The sequence below is a fragment of the Toxotes jaculatrix genome, chromosome 6 (genome assembly GCF_017976425.1).
Source record: "Toxotes jaculatrix isolate fToxJac2 chromosome 6, fToxJac2.pri, whole genome shotgun sequence".
Lineage (NCBI taxonomy): Eukaryota > Metazoa > Chordata > Actinopteri > Toxotidae > Toxotes > Toxotes jaculatrix.
Genome location: NC_054399.1, coordinates 28,822,927 through 28,847,171, shown reverse-complemented (window position 1 = coordinate 28,847,171; position 24,245 = coordinate 28,822,927). Strand labels below are relative to the sequence as shown.

At 42.0% G+C, this 24,245-nt stretch overlaps 1 protein-coding gene across 1 annotated transcript; it reads right to left on the bottom strand.

The window, feature by feature from the left end:
- Positions 1-805: 805 nt before the first annotated feature.
- On the bottom strand, positions 806-23,975 carry LOC121183896 (AP-1 complex subunit mu-1-like). The gene is made up of 12 exons (XM_041041196.1): positions 23,818-23,975; positions 22,852-23,008; positions 22,246-22,313; positions 20,912-21,042; positions 20,603-20,750; positions 20,324-20,450; positions 20,032-20,174; positions 19,111-19,182; positions 18,700-18,858; positions 18,343-18,468; positions 11,464-11,539; positions 806-3,209 (listed from the first exon to the last, which is right to left on the bottom strand). Exons 1-12 carry the CDS (start codon positions 23,857-23,859, stop codon positions 3,187-3,189), a joined length of 1,272 nt encoding a protein of 423 aa, XP_040897130.1. The 5' UTR covers positions 23,860-23,975; the 3' UTR covers positions 806-3,186.
- Between the last annotated feature and the right edge of the window lie 270 nt (positions 23,976-24,245).

Here is a 24,245-nt window from a genome sequence, read left to right as displayed (position 1 = left end):
TATGAAGAATAACACGGGAGCAGGTGGAATCATTGTTATATTACTAATAGAAGATCCCAGGGGCCTGTCATTGTCTCTGAAGGACATTGTGTCTCAGTGTATGAGACTGAAACCAGCGCAGCACTATTCAATGTGGGAAACAGTGTCACACGTAATTACAGAGCTGTGCTCTAGGAACACTTCAACACAATACTGTCTACTTTTAGCAATGACTTTTTTTCGGGAAATACTTCCTGTGTAACATTCCTGTGCTGGATTCACAATGCTTTCTGTTGGTGGCCCAGGACATGACCTCTCTCTCTCTCTCTCATTCTCACACACACACACGCACACGCACACAGACACACACACAAACACACACACACATATGATACATTACTGCCACCATGACTAAAGATATTTGTACGAGATCCTTTCTTGTATCAAGAAACTCAGCCAGTATTTTTTGTCATGATGGAAATACACTGCCATCCAAACAATGTGACACATGAAAGGAAGAAGCCTCTTGCATGAGTCTTCAAGATCAACAACCATGTCCCATGGACTCAGCCTTTCCTGGATAACCCTGACCTGGATGACCGAGAATCTTCACAGACCTCATGAGAAACATTTAAATGCGGTTGTATATGTGGTCATTAGTGATGATGCAGAACAAAGTTCATACTGACACACACAGATGTTAAAGGAAGCATCACAGAGCTTGAATGAATCAAAACATAGCAAACACAGAAAAACACATATTAAACAACTACAAACTCACTTTTTAAACCATAAAACTACTTTATTGATATATGATTTTACAGATATTCATCATTACATTACATGTCAACCGCTGGTGGATGTAATGTCATTTGGGAACTTCTAAGATAGAAATTAAAGCAGCTACAATCTAAATATTAACTTTTAAATTTCTGGAATAAATGTGTCTGCTTAAAAAAACAACAACAATTCCAGCAGATATAGATTTTTTTTTTTTTTTAATTCACGACACACTACAGCTGTGCATTGTACTGTCATGGGAAAAGTGTGAACACTCTTAATCACTTCAGTCCTTTTTATTCACCACTCATCTCATCTCAGCTCCAATCTGTCACACTACCATGACATGTAACACTGTGCTGATGACACAAAGGCATATTGAAACACTGTTTGACAACAGGGAAAAATGCTTATTATAAACGTAGCTGGGCATTTGAAACTGGAGCCTTGTAATTTTTCTTTCATTACAGAGGAACAAATATTTCCGTCAACCATGCCGCTACTGACATATGTGAGAAATAAATCACACCCTTTCTGAATCCAGTAAACACAGGAGCACATCTGCTTGGTCTGCTATGATATGTAGCTTGTTAATGTTAATGTAAATAGATATTGCTGTGTAAATAATATTAGACTGTTAAATTTCTTACTTTATGACTTACTTTATCAAGATGTTTTAAACTATCAATCAAATGAAATCAGCATCTTTATGATACATTCATCAACACTGATTGGCTGTCAGACGAGAGGTCGACATTTGTAAAGACGTGCAAGTGACATCTGAGACTGGGGGTTCAGAAGAGGGATCCAGGGAACTACAATCATAAGTTTGTCCTACACATACATTCATTCATTCATAGCTGGCACAAGCTTAACTTCCTGTCCTACCCCCTTTAAATAATTATCAGGCAGTGAACACTTTTCAATAATTATGTAAAGCTGCTCCACAGTACGGCTTTGCTGAGCTCAGCAACTTTTTGTCAGTGCCTACAGTGGAACTCACACATCTTCACTAAAAGACCAGCGATGGTTCTGACACGCGAGGGCAGGGAGTCAGTTTATGGTTGGTTAAAGTTGAAACAATCAAATAATCGTACAGGCAAGAAAGACAACAAACAACCAAAAAATACAGCTGTGCTTAAAGCTGCATACCAACTTAAAACAGCTGGATGATTTCCAGATGAGAGTCAGATGAGAAGACTCATCATTCCTTTATCAGTTTTTTTTTTGTGTGTGTGTGTTTCCAGCACAGAAACAGGAGTAACATGTTAAGCCTAACATGTTAAGCAATGGGTAATTCTACAGGGTAATTCTTATTCTGTATTTTCAATCAAAGTAATCAGAATTCTATCCAGTCACCAGCTGTAGGACTCATGCCTGGTCTTGGTCTCATCTTGTGGGTATTTTGACTCACACTTTGTTGTGTTTTGACTCATTCTCAGCCAGCCGTCCCTGTCTCGACCAGTGTCCAGTTGTCTCTTTGTTTGGCTGGCTCCTCTGATAGCAGACTGGCTGAACAGTATGATCACCTGCACTGTTCCGTACTGACTGAATGAAGGTGAATTACTGCTGACTCATGCTATGAGCAACAATAAGACAACAGGTCTCAGTGCTGATGGCTCTGATGAAGTCAGAGTAGATTTCACTCTTTGCCTCACTGCTTTCAGATGAAAAGTGCCATAGATGGTTTTATGGCACCGAGCTTTTAAATTTTGCATTTGAATTCAGAACTGTGTAAAAGTGTTCAAAAGGAAAAAAAGACACTGTGGGAAATAAACGTCTGTAAGCTACAACAGCAGCTAAAGTGAATGCACATCGTTGGATTTCTCTGTAACATCTGTACCCGTATGTGGAATCAATTCACCACCTGTAGGGCTTATCCTTCCAGTCTCCCACCACTAACTGAGGCTACATGTGAGGTTGCCAGGTTTGATCTTTTTCAATCTAAATCAGAAAAAAAAAAATTCACACACTTGAAAGCTGGAAATGAATGAATTTGCAGCAGCTTCTGAAAAAGTATGATGCCATTTGCTTTTGTGGAAAAACTGCAAGCCAGTGGAGAAAAAGCAGTATCCGTTTATTCATGACCAGGACTGACCGATGTGGTCCAAATCGATATTCTGAAATGTTTTTCCAACACTGAATACATGGCATCTTTATGCAAAATCATATATAAAATATCCATGTTGCAGCTGAGTCTTGAGGGCCTCTTATATTCAGCCTATCAGGTAGCGGTTACTCTCAGGCACTACACACTTCCCCACAAGCTCCATAAATCAGAGTGTTGTTAGTTTGAGGTATCACATAAATCACTGACTGCAAGATTTGAAATTTCCTGGAGGGACTGACTGCTGATCCAGTTGTTCATCTGTGAATATTTATGGTGTCTCCAGCTGACGGTGTTTACGTCCAGGCTGTCCAGCGTCACTACTGCGTTCTCAGCTGGTAGTCTAAATCAAAACACAAAGGACGGTGATGAACACAGGTCAAAAGGTTGGAAAGATTACCTGATCTTGGTGTAAACAGATACCTCATCCTTTCCTCATACTCTGAGTTTAGCTGTTAAATAGGGCACAGATGGACTTTTTAATGGTTGCTTTTTACTACAGACCATTGTTAGGACAGGGGTTCCACAGGAATGTGTCTTATCTCCCTGCATATTAAGGAATTTTGGATCCTTAACCTCAGCTACAGCATTTTAAAATACACTGACGACATGAAGTCGGTGGACCTTTAACAAAAGGGTTATGTGCTGAGTGAAGCAGACTATAAACTCAGCGGCCACTTGTACAACAGCTTGTTAATTCAAATATCTAATCAGCCAATCAGGCGGCAGCAAATGATAGCATAACAGCATGCAGACGTGGTCAGGAGGTTCAGTCAATGTTCAGATCAAACATCAGAATGGAGAAGAAATGTGATCTCAGCGACTCCGACCATGGAATGATTGTTGGTGCCAAACAGGTGGTTTGAGTATTTCAGAAACTGCTGACTTCCTGGGATTTTCATAAATAGAAGTCTCTGGAGCATACATACTCAACAGGCAGAGTCCGGTCCGGATCTGAACCGAAATACAGTTTAATCTGGACCTGGGAACAAATCATCCCTGCAACCTGACCCAGACTGCTTTTGGAGTGATGCGTCGATATCATGTCATCTCAAATGTCATCATTCAGTCGCCCACTTGTTAGCGAGGTTGTTGATGTTTAAAAAGTAAGATGGCATGTTCAAAACTTGTCAATACAAGAAGAAGAAAGTTTGAAGAGGAGAGGACTGAGAAATTACACGTTCATTTTGCCCGAGGTAATCACAAGACCGCTGCGCTTGATTTGCTATGACACAGTCGCCATAGTGATGCGTGGTAACGGAAAATGCCACGATGACATGCCCAGTTTCAACGAAACGTTCCTCAGAACACAGAGACAGGAACCAAACTTGTTGAAGATGTGTTATGTATAATCCCCCAAACAGTCATGACAACTCTGATGTGACTTGTCAACTACCTGAAGGCATCATCTGCACTGCAGCATCACATGACGCCTTTATTCCTGACAGAGGTCAACTTTTGATGATTTGCTCCTTCACAACAATGCCTGGTGCTGAGCTTCAAACCTTCCTGTCTGACCCAAAAAAAAAAAAAAAAGCAAAAGCCAAAATATTTGTGCATTTCCTCCAAAAGGAAGAGAGAATGGAAGCTGCTGCATTTTTGAAAGTTATCACATCCCACCTCAGTGACCTTAAAGCCAAGCTTCAGGGCAGAAACAACACAGTGAATGAACTCGGTCTGCAGTGCATGCTTTTCACAGGAAGCTGGAGGTATTTAAATTCGACATACAGGAGGGCAAGCTGTGCTTTCCAAAACAAACCTGAGAAAAGACATCTGACTGAAAATTTCCAAACCCCCGCTTTAGGCGCTTCAACTTTGAAAAAGTATCTCTCGCACAATTCTACAACCAGGAAATGTGCTTACGTGGGAGCTGGTATGAGCAGAACTCTGAAATCACTTCCATCATTAAAGATTCTTCTTTTTGCTTCATGTGTAGGCATTTCCTCTAAACCCTGTCTGTAAAGTGGTGAGCTGTGGAGTTTCTTTCAGACGCTACATGTCCACACCACCTAGCCTTGTATATTTGTGTTTACTACAAATTTCAGCCCAACCAGTAAAGTAAGAACGTCTCAAGCACCATCTGAAGTGGGAATGATCTCATCATAGATTTATCACAGATTCTGACAACTATAGACCTGAATCTATTGATAATATAACACAGTGACTTTACATATAATTGACTCTTTTTCTCTTTAGTGGTGCTTCAGCTGTTGCTGAGTGTCTCAGACATGCATCTTATGAGCCTGTGGGTTTGTACTGACTGCAGCTGGGTTAGTCTGATGCTGTGCTTGGCTCTGGAACTGGCAGATAAATATTTGAAATGGACAGTATGAGCACAACAGGAAACACATATACACACAGGCATGTACAGGCACATAGAGCCATCCATATACATGTGTGTGTGTTGAATGTATACCCACATGGAGAATGGCTGAGTGTAGTGGCTTCTTGCCCTGAGCAACATCTGACTGCCTGCTTATCTTTGGAGGAATCTCTGAATTTAGAGTAAGGGTTGGATCGACATCTGCACTTCCTTACATACACACACACACACACACCTACACACACACACACACACGCACACAGGTGTACCTAACACACTCTCTGTTAAAATAGGCATAGAGGCTAGAGATCAGTATGGCGTGTTCATGGAAACAGTTCCAAAGCCGCACTCAGCCGCCTAAAGAACACAAACTTTGATTTCTGTAATGATAACAATAACACACACAGTCACATTAACACACACATGGGTTTTGTTATGGAAACACAGTTCTGTGTGCTTAAGGTTAGGCAGGGGAGTGGTGAAACTCGTTGCTCTGTAAGCCCAACATATCTGGATTTCATTTGCCTTAAATCAGATCTGCTTTAAGAGCAATTAGAGCCAGAGCCCATGGCAGCCCCGTGTTTCTGAGCGTTGCTAGTGGCAACCAGGGGCACTCTGGAAACAATAGCACAGCTTTATAGTAAAATGTGCTGGCATATCTCTAATTCAGCTAACATGCAAAAGTGAGTTTACAGAAATTACCTGCCAAATGCTGTTAACTGTGGGCTGTTTCATGCCAGATGCCATATGTTGTTGCTGCACACACACACACACACACACACACACATACACAAACACCAGTGTGTTATGAGGACCTTCCGCTGACTACAGTACATCCAGTCACGTGCACAAACCTCCACTCTAACATTTACCATAACTAACTTAATCCTGATCTTGAAACGTAATTCTAAACCCAAATCCTGACCTTGTGAAAGCCCACTCACATGCAAAGGTGCACAGCTTCAGTTCCATTTCTTTTCACCCTGTGTTTGTCATTAGGTGATATTACATTAGTCATTCACGAAATTAAACTTTAACACGCACAGTGTTCACATACTTTCCTCATTATTAGTATTGAATCGCGATCTTCCTGCAGTTTTAGGTTCTGTTGTTGTTTGTTACCTTTGTCCCGATACTGTGAGGATGAATCTATTAGAACACACAGTTTTGCTAAAGACAATACAACACAGACTAACGAGCACACAAAGCACTTACACAAACTGTCTGATTACACAGAGTGCACATTATTTAGAACTGTCTAAAACACTAAAATGCATAGGAAATTCTTTTAAAATTTAAACTACAGTATAAGCACATTACAGCACAAGTTTGATTTTAAAGCTGAACCATGCACCTAAAAATGTAACTGCTCCAAAAGCTGTCAAAGCTCAGCAGTTTGGAGTTTGCTGACTAAAAAGTGATATCACCTAAATTGACTGAATAAAGGGTTCAAAGACTTTTCGACTTAAGAAACTTGCACACATGCTTACATAAAATAAATAAATAAATAAATAAAACTCATGGAGCACTTTCCTGTGACAGTATTACACCTAAAATAATTAAGCCATGGCTCCAGGATAAAGTTGAAAGTAGCCTGGTTACTGGTTCATGAACATCTGATACGTGACTTCACTTTGAAGAGGTTAAATATGTTCCTGCACAACATTTTGGTTTCTTCTGTACATACTCACTGACACCACAGCAGAATTTTGTCACACTGAGCAAAAGTTGGATTGGAATTTGGATTTGGATTGTGAATGTCATAAGGAAAAGTTAGTCAGCAGTGATCTCCTGCCACATTTCTTTACTGGAGGCCCAGAGAGGAAAATTGCGTGACATACACAAACTACTGCCTTGAGTTGCTTGACGTACCTGCTGTGTACCGCAGCACAGCCAACTGGTCTAGCAGCAGCCTGTAGTCTGTTAGTGCATTTCTAATTGTAGCGTAGTGGTGTGCCGGGCCAGACAATAAATGGACTGCAGCTCACCCCCTCCCCCAAAAGCATGGCTTTAACTGCCTGTCCTGTAACCATCAAACACTGCCACTGGTTTCCTACAAGGCTTTGGAGCGAGGGAACATGAAAGGGAGGAGAGGAAGACAGCTGAGGTCCCCACTTCTTCTCTGGATGTGGTAATAGATGGGTAGGGCGGGAGGCTGCTGGTAATTGGTAGCTTGGTGTTTAAAGAGGGGTCCTTCAACTGAAAAACCTCATGGGAGGTCTTTAATTTAAGCAACTAAATACGCCCCTCTCCCCCTTGCTCCAAGTGAGGACGTTTAGATTTTTGTGTGTGTGTGTGTTCTGCACATGCACTGCAAATACACACACACACACACACACACGTGTGCACAACAGTACATGAGTGTAGTTCCACATTCTGCATTTTCACACCCTTTGCTGACTCAACCTTCTAGGTTTGGTATTGTCTCAAAGCCACACACACACACACACACACACACACACACACACACACACACACACACACACACACACACACTTGCTCCTGTGCTCAGACACACAAAGATGTGCCATATGTGATGCACAAAGAAGTCTTGACAGTTGAGAGGTGAAACCACAGCTTTATTAAGAGTGGCGTCACCACACACACACACACGCACGCACGCACACACACGGACACACATATATACACCATCTACCATGTGCCATCAGAAAGTTAAAAGATCATATGAATAAGTAGAGGAAAGCGCACACATTTGATTCACCGGGAGTTGACAACATCACTAACAAACATTTCACTTAGTTTTGACTTGGAACTTAACCTCCAACCCCCAGTTTTGCTGTGACTCACATTTAATGGTAGTAGCTTGTTAAATTATTTTCTTATGCTCGCCTATTGTCTGTGTAGTGTAGTCTCCGTGTGCTTTGTGACTGTTCTGTTCACACTAGGGCCAAAAATGATTGTTGATTCAGAAACACCTCTCTGCACCATTTTGAATATGGAGAGTAGACTGGGTTTATTTTCTAAAAGACCAACACAGTGGCTGATCCAGCTTTTCACGTCAGGTTTCCTTTCATGTATTTACAGGAAGTTACCAGCTAGTGAGGTAGTTGTCAAATGAACGAATAGTTAACAGCAGTCTGAATCTATATAAGCTCACCCTAACACGAAGTACTGAGTTAACGCTAATGCTAGTGTCAAGGCAGAATGATGCAGTGAAGGAACTTTAATAAAAGAAAAGCAGCTTAGATGCAAACAGGTGAATCCGGATGAGTCCGCGGGCAGGCAAACACGCAGGTAGAGGCACAGGAAACAAAACTCAAGTAAGAGGAGTTCAAGCTCAGGTGATCACAAATGAAAAACAGGTGAGCAGAGGGATACAGGGACAGGTGGACGGATGAAGAATGAGCAGGTCGTGACAGCTAGCTCGACTCAATAAACCGCAGATCAGATTTTATTATCACTGGAGATCTGTTAACCCTGAGCAACAGTTTCTTATTAAACCATAAATGGAAACAGTGAAGCTGTTAGTCTCAGATTAGTCTTTAGTTTTAATTCACATCACAACATTGACCAGAAAACTAAATGGATCAAACTGTTCAGACCTGCTTTATGGGATCTTAGACGTTTTCAGCGAATAGCGCGGCTGTAGCTGTTTGCTGAATGTTAACATGTACAGGGATCCACGCTCCATAGAAGGCCTGACTTCCACAGCATGAAATCTACAGTCAAAATGTTATAGAAGCAAAAGTCATTTAACAGACCTGCACAGAGCTTCTTTTACTGGATCTTATCAAGTGAACTGAGCTGAAGAGAGAGACTCAGAGAGCCTATGAAAAATCTGGACTATTTGTCCCTATCAGCCAAAGCAGAATTCCCCTTCTTGTGTGTGAGCATTCCTAAATCATTCCTCGGCTGTGGGCTTTGGCAGCAGCCCAGAGACGAGAGTGAACATAAATGTTTGGGAGCTGTGCACAGTGGTCCAGGCCTGTGCACGTGGGCTCCCAGAGGACTTCTCTACCTTTGTCACTTGTTGAACTGTGAGCTGGAGGTTGGTCAGATTTGCTTGCAGGGGAAAGCTGAGGACTTTGAATGTAATTTGGAGGTAACAGCAAAACTTCTGTTTTAATGTCAGAGCTGTTGTACAAGAACTAGCATCGATAAATTGCTAACAATATCATGCCCTACACCACAACAATCCAACCGTCCGCTGAGACCTTTCCCCCTCCTGTGTTATACTTTTCTACAGAGGTCTTTTCCTCTCCTGCTCTCTTGCAAAAGACTGTATCTGTGTCAAACGCTGCAGCATCCCTCCTTAACTGTTTCAGCATGTGGACAACTCAAGACCTGACCGTACAGTTCAACACCCAACAAACTCAGAGCTTCACGGATTTAAAACATGGATTTAAGCTGCCAGCCTTAATGACGGCTCCGTGCTTGATAGATATCATTAGAAATATCATTTCAGTCAGTTTTTCATGGTGCTTGTTAAAGTGAATTACACTGGGCTATTGACTTGAGGTTTTGTTGGACTTTCCTGCTGACTCACTTCCAACTTTGCCTCATTTTGGGACCAGGATTTGAAAGGCCATAGGCAGGCTCTTTAACCCACAGAGATCTGGCTCAGATCCTTTTCAGAATCCTACAACATTAATGAACTTTGAGCACTGGATGGGACAGATTTGTTAGTTTATGACTGTTCTATCTGGTCCATCGCCACCAGTGAATGAAGTTAGAAACATGTAGGAGAACTTGGCTCATGGACTATCAGTCCAGAGGGAAACTGGAGAAACTGTCTGTGAAGCAAAATTGGATCTAACTGTATTTTAGACCCGGTCAGCCTGGTTCTGAGCTCAAATGTCCTTTAGAGGCCAACGTCAGTTATAGCAAACAAGCCCTCCAACCTACACAACCTTACAGGTCATTTGTCCCCACGAGTCTGATACGACTCTTAAGGCATTTTCTGGTTGTGTGGCAAACTCAGGAACCTTAGAAACAGATATATTTAGACTTTTTCTCTCCAATCCACATTCCCAAACTAACTTCAGCCATTTCTTACAGGTTTTCTGTAAACTCGCTTTCCCCTTCTGAGCTACATCCTTGTATCAGTAAGTGGAACTCAACATTTTTTCTGCGTGAAAAGCTGCTTGTTGGTCAGTGTGAAACTGTGTCAGCTACAAGTAGGGACTGTCTTTCTTTTTTTAAGCCCTATTTTGGAAAACTGGCACCATTAAAGTATGCCCAATCAGCTGTTAGCAGTCCCTATTTACAGTGCAGCCATGGATGTACAGAGAAATGTAACTGGATTACTCTGATACTGTAGAAAACTTGAAGACATGATGAATCTCAGGCGAGTTCTTAAGTGTCTCATTTCTCTGATTTCTAAGTGGATTTATGGACGTTTGTTCTTGACAGGCATCTGAGATAATTATATCTGTGGTAAGAGTAAATCACAACAAATTACATCAATATGTGTGTCATTTGACTGAGTTATTATAAGTCAGCTTCACCTCACATAGTATCTGCCTCACGTCTCTCCTTCTGTGCCTTCCCTTCAACTCTCCTGTGTGCACCCTCCCCCCTCCCCACCCCCCCCGGGGGAGGCTTTTGGCTTTCTCTTGTGTCTTTGTCTTGCTGAATGTCCACGTCTATTACAGGTCATATCCTGTCATTTCCCGATGGTTAAAATGCTGTCCGGAATAAATTACCGAGGATAAATTACACAGTAAATATTTTATTCCCCACCTCCCTCTGTAAATGTTTATCCCATCCTAATGGAGCTTCACCAAAAAAAAACATCATGTAGGGACTTTAACCAGAAGGTCAAAAAGAGATACTTTAAAGACTGCTGTGGGAGGGGCTGCAGATTGGCAGGAGACAATGCCCATATCATTAGGAACGGTCAAAAACTCCTACAGTGTTGGTAAAGTGTTCAAAAAAATGACTCAGGGTGTTAATTTGACTCTGTCCAGCACTGTATGAGAAAATACAAGACAGTTATTTATTAATTACTAAGTTGATTGATAAGTTATTTTTGAAGGAATTTGGAGAAGATGGAGGTATTGAAGGAAGATGGTTGTACAGGTTGTGTCTTAAACATGTATCTAAAAGTTTTTTTTCCCACATTATTATTTATAGCTACTCATAAACAAGATCTTGTCCTTGTGTGATGTTCTGTTATTTGTTGAGTTGATGCAATAAAAATAAGGTTAAAACACCTCAAACAATTTCAAACAAAGCCCCTGAAGCAGAATGGGTAAAATTCTGCATGTGTATGTGTGTGTGTGTGTGTGTGTGTGTGTGTGTGTCTTCTTACCTCCATTCTGAGTGATGTATCTGACCCAGGGTAAGGCCTGGTAGCCGCTCTTCTCAATGATCTTCAGGTAGCGCACCTGTACAGAGGCAGTGACACAGAGCAGGGGTCAGGGCCAACAGCTCAGCTCCAGCTCAACCTGCCTGTGTTTCTGTTACAACATTCTGCTGCGAGGCTCTTGGAGAGATATTAATCTCTGTGGACTCTGCTGAAGTTGTCAATGGTCCATCTGAGCCAGTTGTAATTGCTTAAAGATGGTTCAAGAATGCTTGTGTTTTATGAAGTGATTACGTGTTTTGATATAAAAGTTACACCACTCCGTGCAGGTGTTGGACAGATGTAGTGAAGCAGAGAAGAAGGATTTCAAATGTGGGGAATTTTCAGCTACCTTGAAAATGGAATCAAATACAGTTAGCCAACAAACAATGGAGGAAAAAAAAAAGAGCACTGAAACACCACAAGCTGGGTTTTCTCACCATGGAGCAACTTCTTTATTTGAACCACACTGATAATTAATGTTAATGAAGGTTCGGTCCAATTAAAATTTCACTGGTCAACACTATAAATATCTACGCCTGATAAAACACGGTCGTGATTCAGTTCATGGAGGGCAAAACGACATGAAGTCAGTCTGTTTGCAGTGGAGAGAGAAACTGAGGAGTTAGCAGGATCAGGAAAAGCTATTACTGAAGAATGTGCAAATAAAAACACGATACCTACATAAACTCAAACAGCAGAAATTATGGTATATACCGTGTTAATCATGGCTGAAGCACAAAGCTGGTTGGAAAAGCAGATTTTCAATTTTTTAATTAAAAATTCAAAGAAAAATAGTTTGGGTTTTGACACCACAGATGGGAAAACTGTGGATATTTGCTTGTAACAGTTATTGTTATCATTTTTCTGGGGCCCCAGCCAGGTACTGTCTTGTCTGAACTTCTGAAGATATCTAAGGCAGATACTGCTCATATACACCAACACATTTTAGCACATTAGAGAAAAAAAATATCTCTTCAAGATAGTTTTTGGATGTGAAAAAAAAATCCATTACACAAATTACCTCAGTTCCTTCACTTCAAAACTCAGCTGAGATAAACGTGCTGCCTTCCTACAGTAACATGAGCTTGACACTGAAGTGAGGCAGTCGGGGTAATGTGAATAAACGGAACAACTTTAATTTGACTTTGTATTTCAGGATCCAAGTAAAGATAAACCTTAATAATAAGAAACTGGAAATAGTTTAACCGTCTTCTCTTCCAAATGAGTTTGACAGTCCAGGGGTTTGTTTCCACCCTGTCTGATTTGTCTGGCTGCTCATCTTTCTCTGCCTGACTGACCTCTTTATAGTGATCTCACCATGTTCCCACATCTCCACAATTAACTTGGTGAATACAATGTTTTTATTACAGTAAGGAATGACTGAGTCTATGAAATTAAATCCCAGTTGTAATAAACAAGAATTATCCTTAAAACACCCCTTGCTTGTTATTGCTTGGGACTTTGTTCAAATTTAAATGGGTATCTTGTGTTTTGGTGCCAGCAGGAGCCAACAGAAACGGCAGTGTACTCCCACACAGGAAGTCAGGCTGGTGTGAAGAATTATTAAAGAAACCCACAAAAATTAATAAACCTCCAGAAGGATGTGGCATATCTCAGTTATTCTGGGAAACGAAAGCTCGATGCATTCAGCAACTACTGATTGCATAACGACACATAACTGATTTTTGTTCACCAAACCACACACTAAAACTGTCGGAGTAAACAGCTCCGAGCTCGTTTGTGATTATTCGAACCTCAGTATGATTCCACGGCTTCTATGCCAAACGCAAATGCCATGCAAACACCGACAAGGACAAAACAAGTGAACATGAACGAAGGGGTGACAGAGGAGAAAAGAAAAACAATGAAGGAGCAACAGAAATAGACTTAAGGGGGGGAAAGAAACTAGAGTCAGGATTTACACACAATGGAAACGTCATCACTTACACCAAAGACACTAAAGATGACACAGATATGAGCACATGTTCACAGAAGAGACAGACGTCGAGGAAAGGAAGGACAGGAAGAGGAATTGCCTCTTAAATCTTTGCCAGAGATTAAAAGCTGGAACCAGTTGGTCAGGAAGTTAGAGCGGTGGAGAGATGTGACACTGAATAAATGTCCTCCCACAGCACAACTCACATCACATAAATAAAGCTGATATTTTTATCCATTCCATATGGAGGCGGATGATTTTCAGCTCTGGGAAATAAGGTTCCTAAACACCAGGGAAACATCCATCTACACAGTCAATGTAACAAAGAACCTCACAGGCCAGGACAACTTTCTCTCTCAGTGCTGTGAGAGGGAGCACGCTCAGTTAGCTGGATGGATTAGGAGTACTACTCCAGTGAACACTGTTAAAATCTTGTTGTATTTGCTGATGCATTTTGTTCTTGAGTCTCTATATATAGTCGATTTCATTCTTACTTTTAATATATGACATACAAACTGCATGAACTGGACCCTGGACCTTGCACACATTTCAGGTTAAGGCTTCCAGCATTTACAGAGGTGAAGCTTTAACCCAGTTCATTTCAGTGGAATTGCCATGATCTGCTCAGTCACTTGTGTGGGGCTCAGTAAATCTGTTGTATTTCTGACAGAGTAAGTGCTCAGTGCGTGGTTCCTCCTGTCCTCACGAGTTCATACACATGTCATGTAATTTCATGTCATTTCATGCCATGTCCCCAGTTGAGTTCCAGTTGGGGACCTTTGTTGCGGGTCATACCTCTTCCTCTCTCTTCCCACATTTCCTGTTTGTGTCTCTACTGTCTCAAACTAATTAAAGGCAAAACACACACACACACACACACACACACCACACACAGGTTAATCTACAGAAACCTATGGTGAGAGCTCAATTACTGTCACCAAATTAGTGTCTTTCAGCTCATTTTTTGATTTTACAGTCCACAGCTTCACTGTCTGGTCCAGTCTCACCACTGATCAACCTTATTTCCAGCAGCAGCAGCAGCAGTGAATTAGTCAACTTAAGCTTGGTTCAGCTAACTAACTGTTCCTTCCACCCTTTATGCTAAGCTAGGCTAACCATGCTCTGACTCCAGCTCTGTACTTAATGAATGCATATAAAGATGGACAAAATGACAGCTCCCCCAAAGTGAAGCCATAACATCAACATTATGATTGTGACTGTAACATTAATAACCAGAAGAATTTTAAGACGTGCTTGGCAATATCAATTCAATTCACCACTTTCCACCTGATAATATTATGTTTGTTGATGCTAATTCAGCAGCTGGACTGAAAACAACTGACAAAACCTGAATATATCACAGCTAATCATTTTAGATTTTAGTTTTATTTATTTTATTGTATTCATGTAATTAATCAAAGCTGTCTGTCTTTATCTTGGTTTGTATTAAAACTAGTCAACAAGTCCTGTTGGACAGTCACAGTCTGAGACAAACCAGCCGCTCCTCCCTTGCTCTAGCTGTGGGTAGGTCTTCTCAGTATTTTGATTTAAGGAATATTAAAAAATAAATAAATTCCCATAATTGAAGGCATTTATTGACTCTTCCATGCTGCTGTCTTACCCAGCGGGAAAAAAAAGCACATGCTGCTGAGGACATGGCAACAATTACCATCCGCTCATCAGCGGGTGAGGACCGTAAGTGAGTGAATGAATGAATGAATGAACAGATAGAAAGAAGTCTCCTGATGTAACTTCTAATCAGCAAGAAGTAAAGTCACACACATTTGCACAACACACACACACACACACAAACCTCCACATAAAACCCCTCACTAATAATAAAGCGGAGTTGACCACAGAAGTGGTTTGAATGGTGCAAGTGTAAAAGCGTGCCTGTGTGTGTGTGTGTGTGTGATAGTCCGTTTGATATGCTGATGTTCACCACTGTATAATTAAGACAGAAACACACAGTAAATATGGAACACACAAACATTTGTTCACCATAGCACCAGCAACATTTAAACACCCCCACCCCCCACCACCCCATACTCACACACACACACACACACAGCGTTCAGCACACTTTAACAATGTGTTCCCTTTAATAACAGCTGCCTGCAGAAGTGCTCCCCTCACTCAGCATTTACCATGTCTCTGTGGCATCTTGTGTTGTGTGTGTCTGTGTGTGTGTGTGTGTGCGGAGACCTTGGGGGTCTTGCCTCAGGCCACATAATAGCTCCTCATCACAAGTGATCTCTCAGTAATAGCAGGTCTTATAGCAGCTAATGGCAGCATCTCTCTAATGATGTCTCCAATGATTCAAGTCCACACAGCTATTTTGAGAACACTGTGGCTTCTCCGCCACCCGCCTCTGCTCTTGTCTCTGTCTTTACAAGGTGCCATTAGCTGAGGCTGAGCCTGTGAGGTGAGTGTGGCCGGGTTAGAAGTGGATCTGGGTTCATGATGATGAAAATGCCTGGGCTAATTGAAGGCAGCGTCTCTGGCTTGGGGTTCACAATGAGGGCTGGTAAAGGTTTGTGGTTCAGCTCCAAACAAGTGACTCTGTGGAGTTTATTATTACACTCATACTAAAACCAACAGCAAGACAATGGCCGCCTTGTTATCCAGTCTCCTGAGCAAAACCTACTGACTAAATAATGTCAGCACTCTAACAGCAGGGCAGTACATAAACAGCCCGACCACAGTTTCAATTAAGTGATCATCTGCGGTTTGTTACGACTTGGTTCTTCTTTTAGAAAGAAATATCTGTCCTGTGTTTCTAGCAGTTATGACACATTGTTCTCACAATTCTAACAGCCGAGATGCGGAAACATACAACAATGTGTGATGGGAATTTTGACAACACACAGTTTGGGTGATAATTGTACTGTTCACTTTGTTGTCTCTTCTAAATAAGACTGACTTTTCTTAGATTCACTCAAAATTCAAAGGTGGTAAAGACCTATGGTGGAAAAAGCTGCCATTAGAATTTTCATTTCAGACTAAAAATAAAATAAAAACCTAATGTAAAACTGGATCACAATCACCCATATGCAATTCACCTATCCAAGGCAATCAGTAAGCTGAGAGTATCACCAAATACGGCTTTAATATGTGGTTTAGTGCATCACCTCCCTCCACTGTCCAGGACAGCACAGAGAGCCATTTTCAGACTATAAAGTTTAAAAAGACAGTAACTTTTAATGACAGCTTCTTGATTTAAAAACCTGGAATCTCTGGATGACAACAGGGACTTTTCTACAACTGTCTTCCCTCATCTGCATTATCTCATGAGTATCACATAACCTGACAGTAGGAATAACACAGAACACACGCTGAAAGATTACCTCTGTCAGGCAACATCAAAAGGAATCTATGCAAATAATCTTTGCACGGTGTGTACACATGGAGCGCAAACATTCAAAATCCTGCTAATAAAGAAAAAAGGAGTCTGTGAGAAAATGTGAGTGGAACAGCTTCACTGGTCTGTCAGGTCTGAGTCTGGTATAGTGTGACCACTCTTAAGTGTGACCCAGTGGACACAGGTTCTAGCTGCTGGGGCTATAAAATATTACAACCCAAACATTACGGAGCTATAGCCCATTCCAAACTCTCAGTGCAGCTCTTTCCCAAGCTTTAAGGGCCCCCACTTCTCAGAAGTTACAACCAGCACTTCTCTGTCCTCATGAAGTTCAAGTATGTGTAGTCCCAGAGCACGGCTGCTTTCAGGCTTTTCAACTGCTTGGCTGCCCACAGGTGTTTTTAAAGCACTCCAAACAAAATGTGAATTCATCTGTAGCTGTACTAAAATGTCATATATATACGTCCACACTGATGGATGAAAGCCGTGTATTTCCAAAGCTTTCAGGAACTAAAAACAGTCTTGATGTCATCCAGTGGACTTTGAAGGGTTTCATAAACCGAACTGACCAAGGGCCAAAACAATTCAGGCTGTTCAGTTTCAATAAAAATAAAGAAAATACTGCGTTACATCAACTAATGTTTCCGTGTTTTGATTCAACAAATCTCAACTGGTCATCACTTTGTCAGAGACTCCACAGCACAGGCTACGTGTGACAGGAGAGGGCCCTGCATGCATCCGTCATCAGTTAATACGTTTCTAAATGTTGTCTTAATCTTCCCTCTCACCAACCCTCTACAGGTTTAGCTGTTTCCACACGTTCACGGAACCTGACTAACTCACTTCATGTTGGCTTCTTGTTAAACTTCAAGTTTCTTTGTATTTAGGAAAAAAATATGTAGCTCTGTGCTGCATGAACCAGTGATTTTCCATCGGGACCTGGTATTGTGTAGTGTTTCATTTACACCTACGTCTCTATTTAATCAGTACAGCTGTCCACACTAGCAGCTCGGGGGTTCACTCGCATTATATTCGCGACGACAAAACCTGACGCACATTTTTAGGCAACAAGTCTTATTTTCTTCCGTTTGTTCATATAACTTCAGGGACTCTGTGTTGAGCTCTGAGCGCTGCCAAATCCTCAGTGACCTTCACGAAAACTGGACCTAAATAGCTTACACTTGCTGTGTTAAATGTGTTTCTTACAGTGTGTGTTCCCCTGCCTGTGCTCAGTCCCGTGTAAAGAGATTTGATGTGTGGATGTGATGCTGGTGTTTGAATCTAAGCATCAGTCTTTAAATGCTGTTTTCTCTTATTACTGTAGTTTCTCAGGTGTCTGGATTCTACCACTACCACTCTGCTTCTCTCTATTCCTTTACCAGCAGCGCCCTCCTGTGGTGCCACTGTACCAACATTTATCCAAATCCCATAGTGACACCTGCAGCATTACAGAGGAACAATGAGACCTCTGAACATTTTAATTCGACCTCTCTTCCCTCAACTACTGACATGACAAAGATCCCCTTTAGTAGAAGCATTTTTTTACCTGGATGCCAGAGGTGGTGAAGTAGGGGATCTCAAACTTGACACTGATAGGAGCCTTGCCCTCTTTGTCCTCTGCTTCCACACTGGGCAGGCCAAAGTGAGCCCTCATAAGGTATTCTTTACCACCCTGAAATTCACCAGGAGACAATGGAGAAGTTTAAAGACTGGCTTTACTGGGCTTTCAGTGTTCTTAACGTCAGAACAGAAAGCAACAATAATCTGATGACACTTAGTGTCGCAATGTTGTATTCATAACCACTTCATGACTCGACAAAATATATATGGAACATGTCGTGGTGCCATATTTAAAATCACTGTAATGGTCATCAGTGAAAAGTCCACGGTGTTGTTTACGTACCGGAAAGGATTTGATGGACCAGACTATCTCACTGTTCTCTGGGATCCACTTGACGCTGCCCACAGTGGTCTTAAATTTAGGTGAGTCAGCATCAGTGGGGACCGGGATGTGTATCTCTACATTGTTAGCTGTAGACCTCCTCTTGAACTGACTCTTGGCCTGTTGGACAGGAGGAGAGATGAGCATACTGATACAATTCATTCATACAGCGCCATCTTCCAAAGGCTGACTGTCATCATGACCACCCCCCAACAGCAGGGGTGCAGCCTGCCAAACACACAATATAAATCCAGTGACTCTGCTATAATGTAGAAAAATATATATATAACATATTTATGAAGATCATCTATATAAAATGTTATATTTCCTGCATGTTATGCGACCCCATGAAGTGAAGACCTGGGACTTTACCTTGATCATGTACTCGATCCTGCTGTGTGAGTGTTTCTCAATGACTGATTCAATCCAAATCAGTGGTTTGACCTGAAGACATGAATCACAGAAGTAATATATATATAGTGTAACTTTAGATACCTTGATGTTACATTTGTGGTGTTAACATATCCTTCAACATCACGGTCGACTCTTTCAAACCAACGTAGATTCTCTCTCTCTCTCTGTCTCACCCCATCCTTTTCCTTCCCAGTCAGGAGACAGGGGGTGAGCAGTGCACCCACAGGAGGATTTCATTTTTGTCGTAATGCTCCTGACCTGACGGTGACGGTCAAATTGTTACAGCTTCACTGAAATAAAATGAACGATGTATTTTCTTTCTTTTCTCCGTGTTTATACTTAAGGAGCACGATATGTTCATATTGGCCAACATCAGAGAGTGTGACTGTCAAACACAGCAAGAGGAGAGAAAAAATACTTAAAGCTAGAGCTCAACACGCTCGCCCCACATCTGTCAGTGTGAGCCATTATCAGCAGGATTGTGGCTGACATTGAAAAATACTTCAAACCTCCTAATGCACCACAGAGCAAAACAAAGGGTTTTTTAATTATTTGGATTTTTTTTTACATTCTCTGTATTACATCTGCTGTTTACGCTTTCTGTAAACTTTATTTCTAACAGCCGGTTCAAACAGGATCTAGCTGCGTTACAGATCCACTGCCATGTGTGGCGAGTGTGTGTGTGACACCATCAGATCTGTGTCCTGAGTGGCACGTTTTATGATTAGATGACGCCATCAGACAAAGTAAGACCAAAATCCAGGCTGATGACTGCAGCTGTGCTGTGAGGTCGACTGTGTTGATATTTGAAATTTAAAATGACTGATGACAGAGAAGGTTTGAAGCCACAAAAGACTAAGACTGCTGCTGCTGACATACATGTGTGTTGAGGCGGTAGGACATGAGCTCAAACTCCCCGTCAGGAGGAATGAAGGAGATGGTGCGGTCATTTTCAAAGCGTGACAGACGGACACACTGGTGGAACTTCACGTCCTCCAGTTCCACTGACTTACTCTTTCCTCCTGGAGACAAGACGGAGCAAGTGGAAACACAGAGAGACACAGAGGACAGGGACTGAGGAGGACGAAGAGATGCACAGGATTTAATGAATAACTAAGCTGCAGGTTATTAAACTGCGTGTAGTGCTTTATTTCATTTCTCAGTTACTCACGTCCAGTGTTCTCAAACAGGACTTTGTCGTTCAGGCCCAGCCTCAGCTCCGGCATGCCAGACAGGAACACTCTCATCTTGATGGAGCCCACGATCTCACTGCACAGCACGTTACCATTGGCACTCACCTGAAGCGAGGAGAGGGAGAGATGGCTCAGAGAGTGGTCGGTCATGAACAGAGTCCATCAAACTCATTTTGTCCCTGAGATGCTGCTCCAGACACAGTTAATGACCACTGTAGTTCATTTGTGGTTTGAAAAATAAAAGCATGTGTTCTCACCAGCAGGTTGACCGACTCTATGACATCTAGGAAGACTTCGTTCTTCCTGTATTTGATGCCCTCTGACCTCCAGGACACGGCGTTGGTGACAGTGGCAGGAGGCCGAGGGGCCCCGGTGTCCAGCTTGTGGCCCTCCTGAGTGATGTACCTGCCAGGGTGGACAGCAGGTTAGATACACTAATGTTTATATCAGTTCTAACTCTAATAGCTAATAAAAAACAGGTGCAATCACAGCAGTGGGCTTTGGGTTATATGATTTCTAATGAAACAGCAGATACAGGAGCTTGTGAACAATTCCAGGCTTCTCACTCCTGCAGAATCTTGCTGTCTGTGGTCTGAGGGTAACCAAAGTCCATCAGCTCATCCAGCAGCTCGTAGATGATGACAAAGTTGTCCCTGATGCTCTCCTCCTCCAGCTCTTTGAAGTACTCAGAGAAGACCTGGGCAAACAGCAGATCACACAGACAGTATCACCACATCACCATCATACCAGCTGTGTGCCCTGTGTCACTAAAGCCACAGTGCAGCTAAGGCTCCAATCATAAACGGGCTTTTCTATAATTATCAGAGCTCCTACAGTTCTTGGATGTATGCTGTCAGCAGCTGATATATTTAAAGTGATTGTATATATGAATTGTATACACACTGTGAACACAGCTCAGCAGCTGTAATCTGTATGACATTCTCAGGAAAGGTGAAAGGTCACCTTACTTCCACCTCTTCAGCATTGCTATGGGAGACCCTAAGACACACAGTTACTGCTGAAGTCCACCAGCTCTGCCTCCTGAGATCTCATCACAATCAATATAAGGTGGAAAAAAAGGTCCCGTGGTCAAATGTCCAGATAACACATCCCGACACAGACAGCATGTTAACACAAAACTGCACACACAGCCTGTGTCACAAACTGGAGACATGGAGGTGCAACACTGAATCACAGCAGTGCTCCTTTAAAAGTTACTATTCTGATGCCAGATGAAAATAAACAAATCAAATCAAATCAAATCTCTGTGACGAAAAAAAGTGACATGCTCGCTCAGCAGGCTGCTGACTTCTCTATGTGTTAGTTCATCTTCTAAGCATCTTTTCATTCTGTTGCGGTTGTTTTCATTTGGATTCTGAAACTACACAAAGACTTTGCTCAGCTGCTGCTGTGGAGACATGGCACTGAGCTGTTCACATACTGAATGTTGACTGTACGTTGTTAATTGTTTTGTTGGATAAAGTTATGTGGACATGTGGACAGGCATTACAAATGGACAGATACACATTTGTTTACTATTTTCACAAATACTTACATCCAGGTATCAAAGAGTGAGCTCTCGATTGAAATAAATAGTTTAAACAAATCAAATCAGACGCATTTCAATCAGCTGGACAGAGAACACAACAGGTTAGTCACAGTTATAAAACACATACTGACTGACATACACATACAGGTACGGTTCCAATTACAATAATAAACAGTCTGTTTCTTGGTTTTTGATTCCTATTATTAACCAGAATTAGCTATCCTAACAGCATCACTCTGTCAACAGATTAACTGATGTGTGTTTGTAGGAATAAAAGTCAGTTATTATTCTCCTGATCTATTTCTGATGTTTAGATAATGACTGTGTTTATAATAGAATACAAACTCTTACCTGGATGATTTTATAGAGAAAAGAGAAAACCAGGGAGACACAGGCGTTTTTCTTAGTCGTCGCTACAACTGGTGACTCACAGGTTAAGGTGACTGATGAACCGATATGAGTGTGATGTAAAAAAACACATACACCAGCAAAAGACTAAAGCCTTTAGTTAAAGGGCAGCAGAACAAAGGCTTTTTCTGCTGCAATAAAACAAAAGCCAAACAGCTACAAGCACCACTGCAGGTGATTCTAGGTCAGAAATAAAGTATCGGGTTTCAGAAGTGTGGGGGGGGGGGGGGGGGGGGGGGGCAGGGGTACATACTGAAAATACCCCAGTGTTGTTTCCTGCGTTGATAGATTTATATAGCTTTAGCTGTAGTCTCCCTCTTCCAGTCACAGGCTTGGGCATTAATCTTTATGTAGCCTGAGAGGCAATACCTGGGGCAAAGGAGCACACAAATCATTAGCTGCTGCTCATAAAGATTCATTGCTATCAGAACATTCATCTAGGTTGATAACTGAACCACTACACTACACAGAACACGATTCATACTGCGAATCAGAGCTGGTTTTCTGATCAGAACCTAAATCCTCCAAGTGAGGACCTTTCAAAGATACGGTACAGGTTGTTGTGTTTGATCCACATGAAGCGGACTCCTCCGTGGGCCAGGATGGGAGATAGGTTTCCCTCCTCTTCCTTGTCCATCAGGATGGGCATGAAGTGCTCGATCTCTGACATGTCTACGTCTCCCCGATAGTTCCGGCAGATCAGCACCTGAAATATACAAGGATGTTTCTCTTTATGGCTGATTCTGTCTCTTGACACTTGGTGCCTGCATGTCTCCCTCTGTCCTCATCTCAGCTGTGACCAGCCTCACTTCACCTTCTGTTTCCCTTCACTTGTAGATGGTGCTGGGCAGATGTTAGAGCAGATGTTGGAGCCACTCAAACTATCAACTGACAGCTGTGTGAGAGCAGGTACAGTAAATGACAGTAAGCTATAAAGGAATAACCTCCTGCATCCACTGGCAGGAGTCCTGCCAACTCCACTCTCATATCTTCCCACACTCGGACAGCAAATATATAATAAGAATAATAAGAAGACTCTTTTTACTATTAATTCCCAAGAGGACAGGTGAGGACAAGTGCTGTGCAGACATGTACTAAGTCTTTTCTGCAGAAAAAGTATGCATCACGAGAGAGCATCCTGCGGCTGGCCTGACAGCACTACCATCCTCCTCACCACAAGTAAATACCTGTTCCTGGTATATATATAAAAATCCAGCTTTTTCCCAAAGACCCCAGGAAGAACATTTTGGTCTCGTGTCAATGACTTTGTGTTGGACCTTGTCATGGCCATTCAATGGGATGGGGGTGTGAGGGTGGGGACGATGATGTGCTGTGTCTTATCATCAGTGGTCCAGCTGCTGACATCTGGTTTGAGGTCAATCAACATGAAGTCTTCTTCATTTAATTAACAATTCATCTGCTGCGTACTGCTGTGTAAACTCCGTGGACGTTCCTCCGTGCTAAATAAAATCTATAATCCCGTTAAATGTCGCGCCGTCCCTGGCTAACTCTTACCTTCCCTTTCAGGTCCAGCACGTACACCGCGCTGGCCGACATGTTGGTTTCAGCGGTAACGTCCTGCGTTGAAACACGATGGCCCGGCTATCTCAGCACGATGTAACGGTCCAGGTAACAGCCACCTAGGACCGCTTGTCAGGCGCGCTGCATTAATGAGTACGCCAAAAACAGGAAGTAGGACCGACCTTTGGTTCCGCTGGAGACAATAAAACTTCCGGCGTTCAGAATAAAAGCAGGAAACTGACAGTGTATGTCATTTTGAACTTAACATAATTTAAAAACTAGAATAAGGGTCATTCATAAACTGTAGTGGCTATTTCAGTTAAATAATGTAAGATTTTTCTTAAAACATTAAGTAACAAAAAACATTTAACAATAAGAATCTTAGTATTCTTAACTACCATTATTTCTTCTTATACATGCAA

Bases quoted from the DNA above. Each gene is read 5' to 3' on its own strand.
- LOC121183896 (XM_041041196.1), bottom strand. From the start codon at position 23,859: ATGTCGGCCAGCGCGGTGTACGTGCTGGACCTGAAAGGGAAG. The intron at 23,009-23,817 runs GTAAGAGTTAGC...TGTATATTTCAG, and splicing joins TGCTGGACCTGAAAGGGAAG to GTGCTGATCTGCCGGAACTA. The intron at 20,751-20,911 runs GTGAGAAGCCTG...CCACCCTGGCAG, and splicing joins GACAGCAAGATTCTGCAGGA to GTACATCACTCAGGAGGGCC.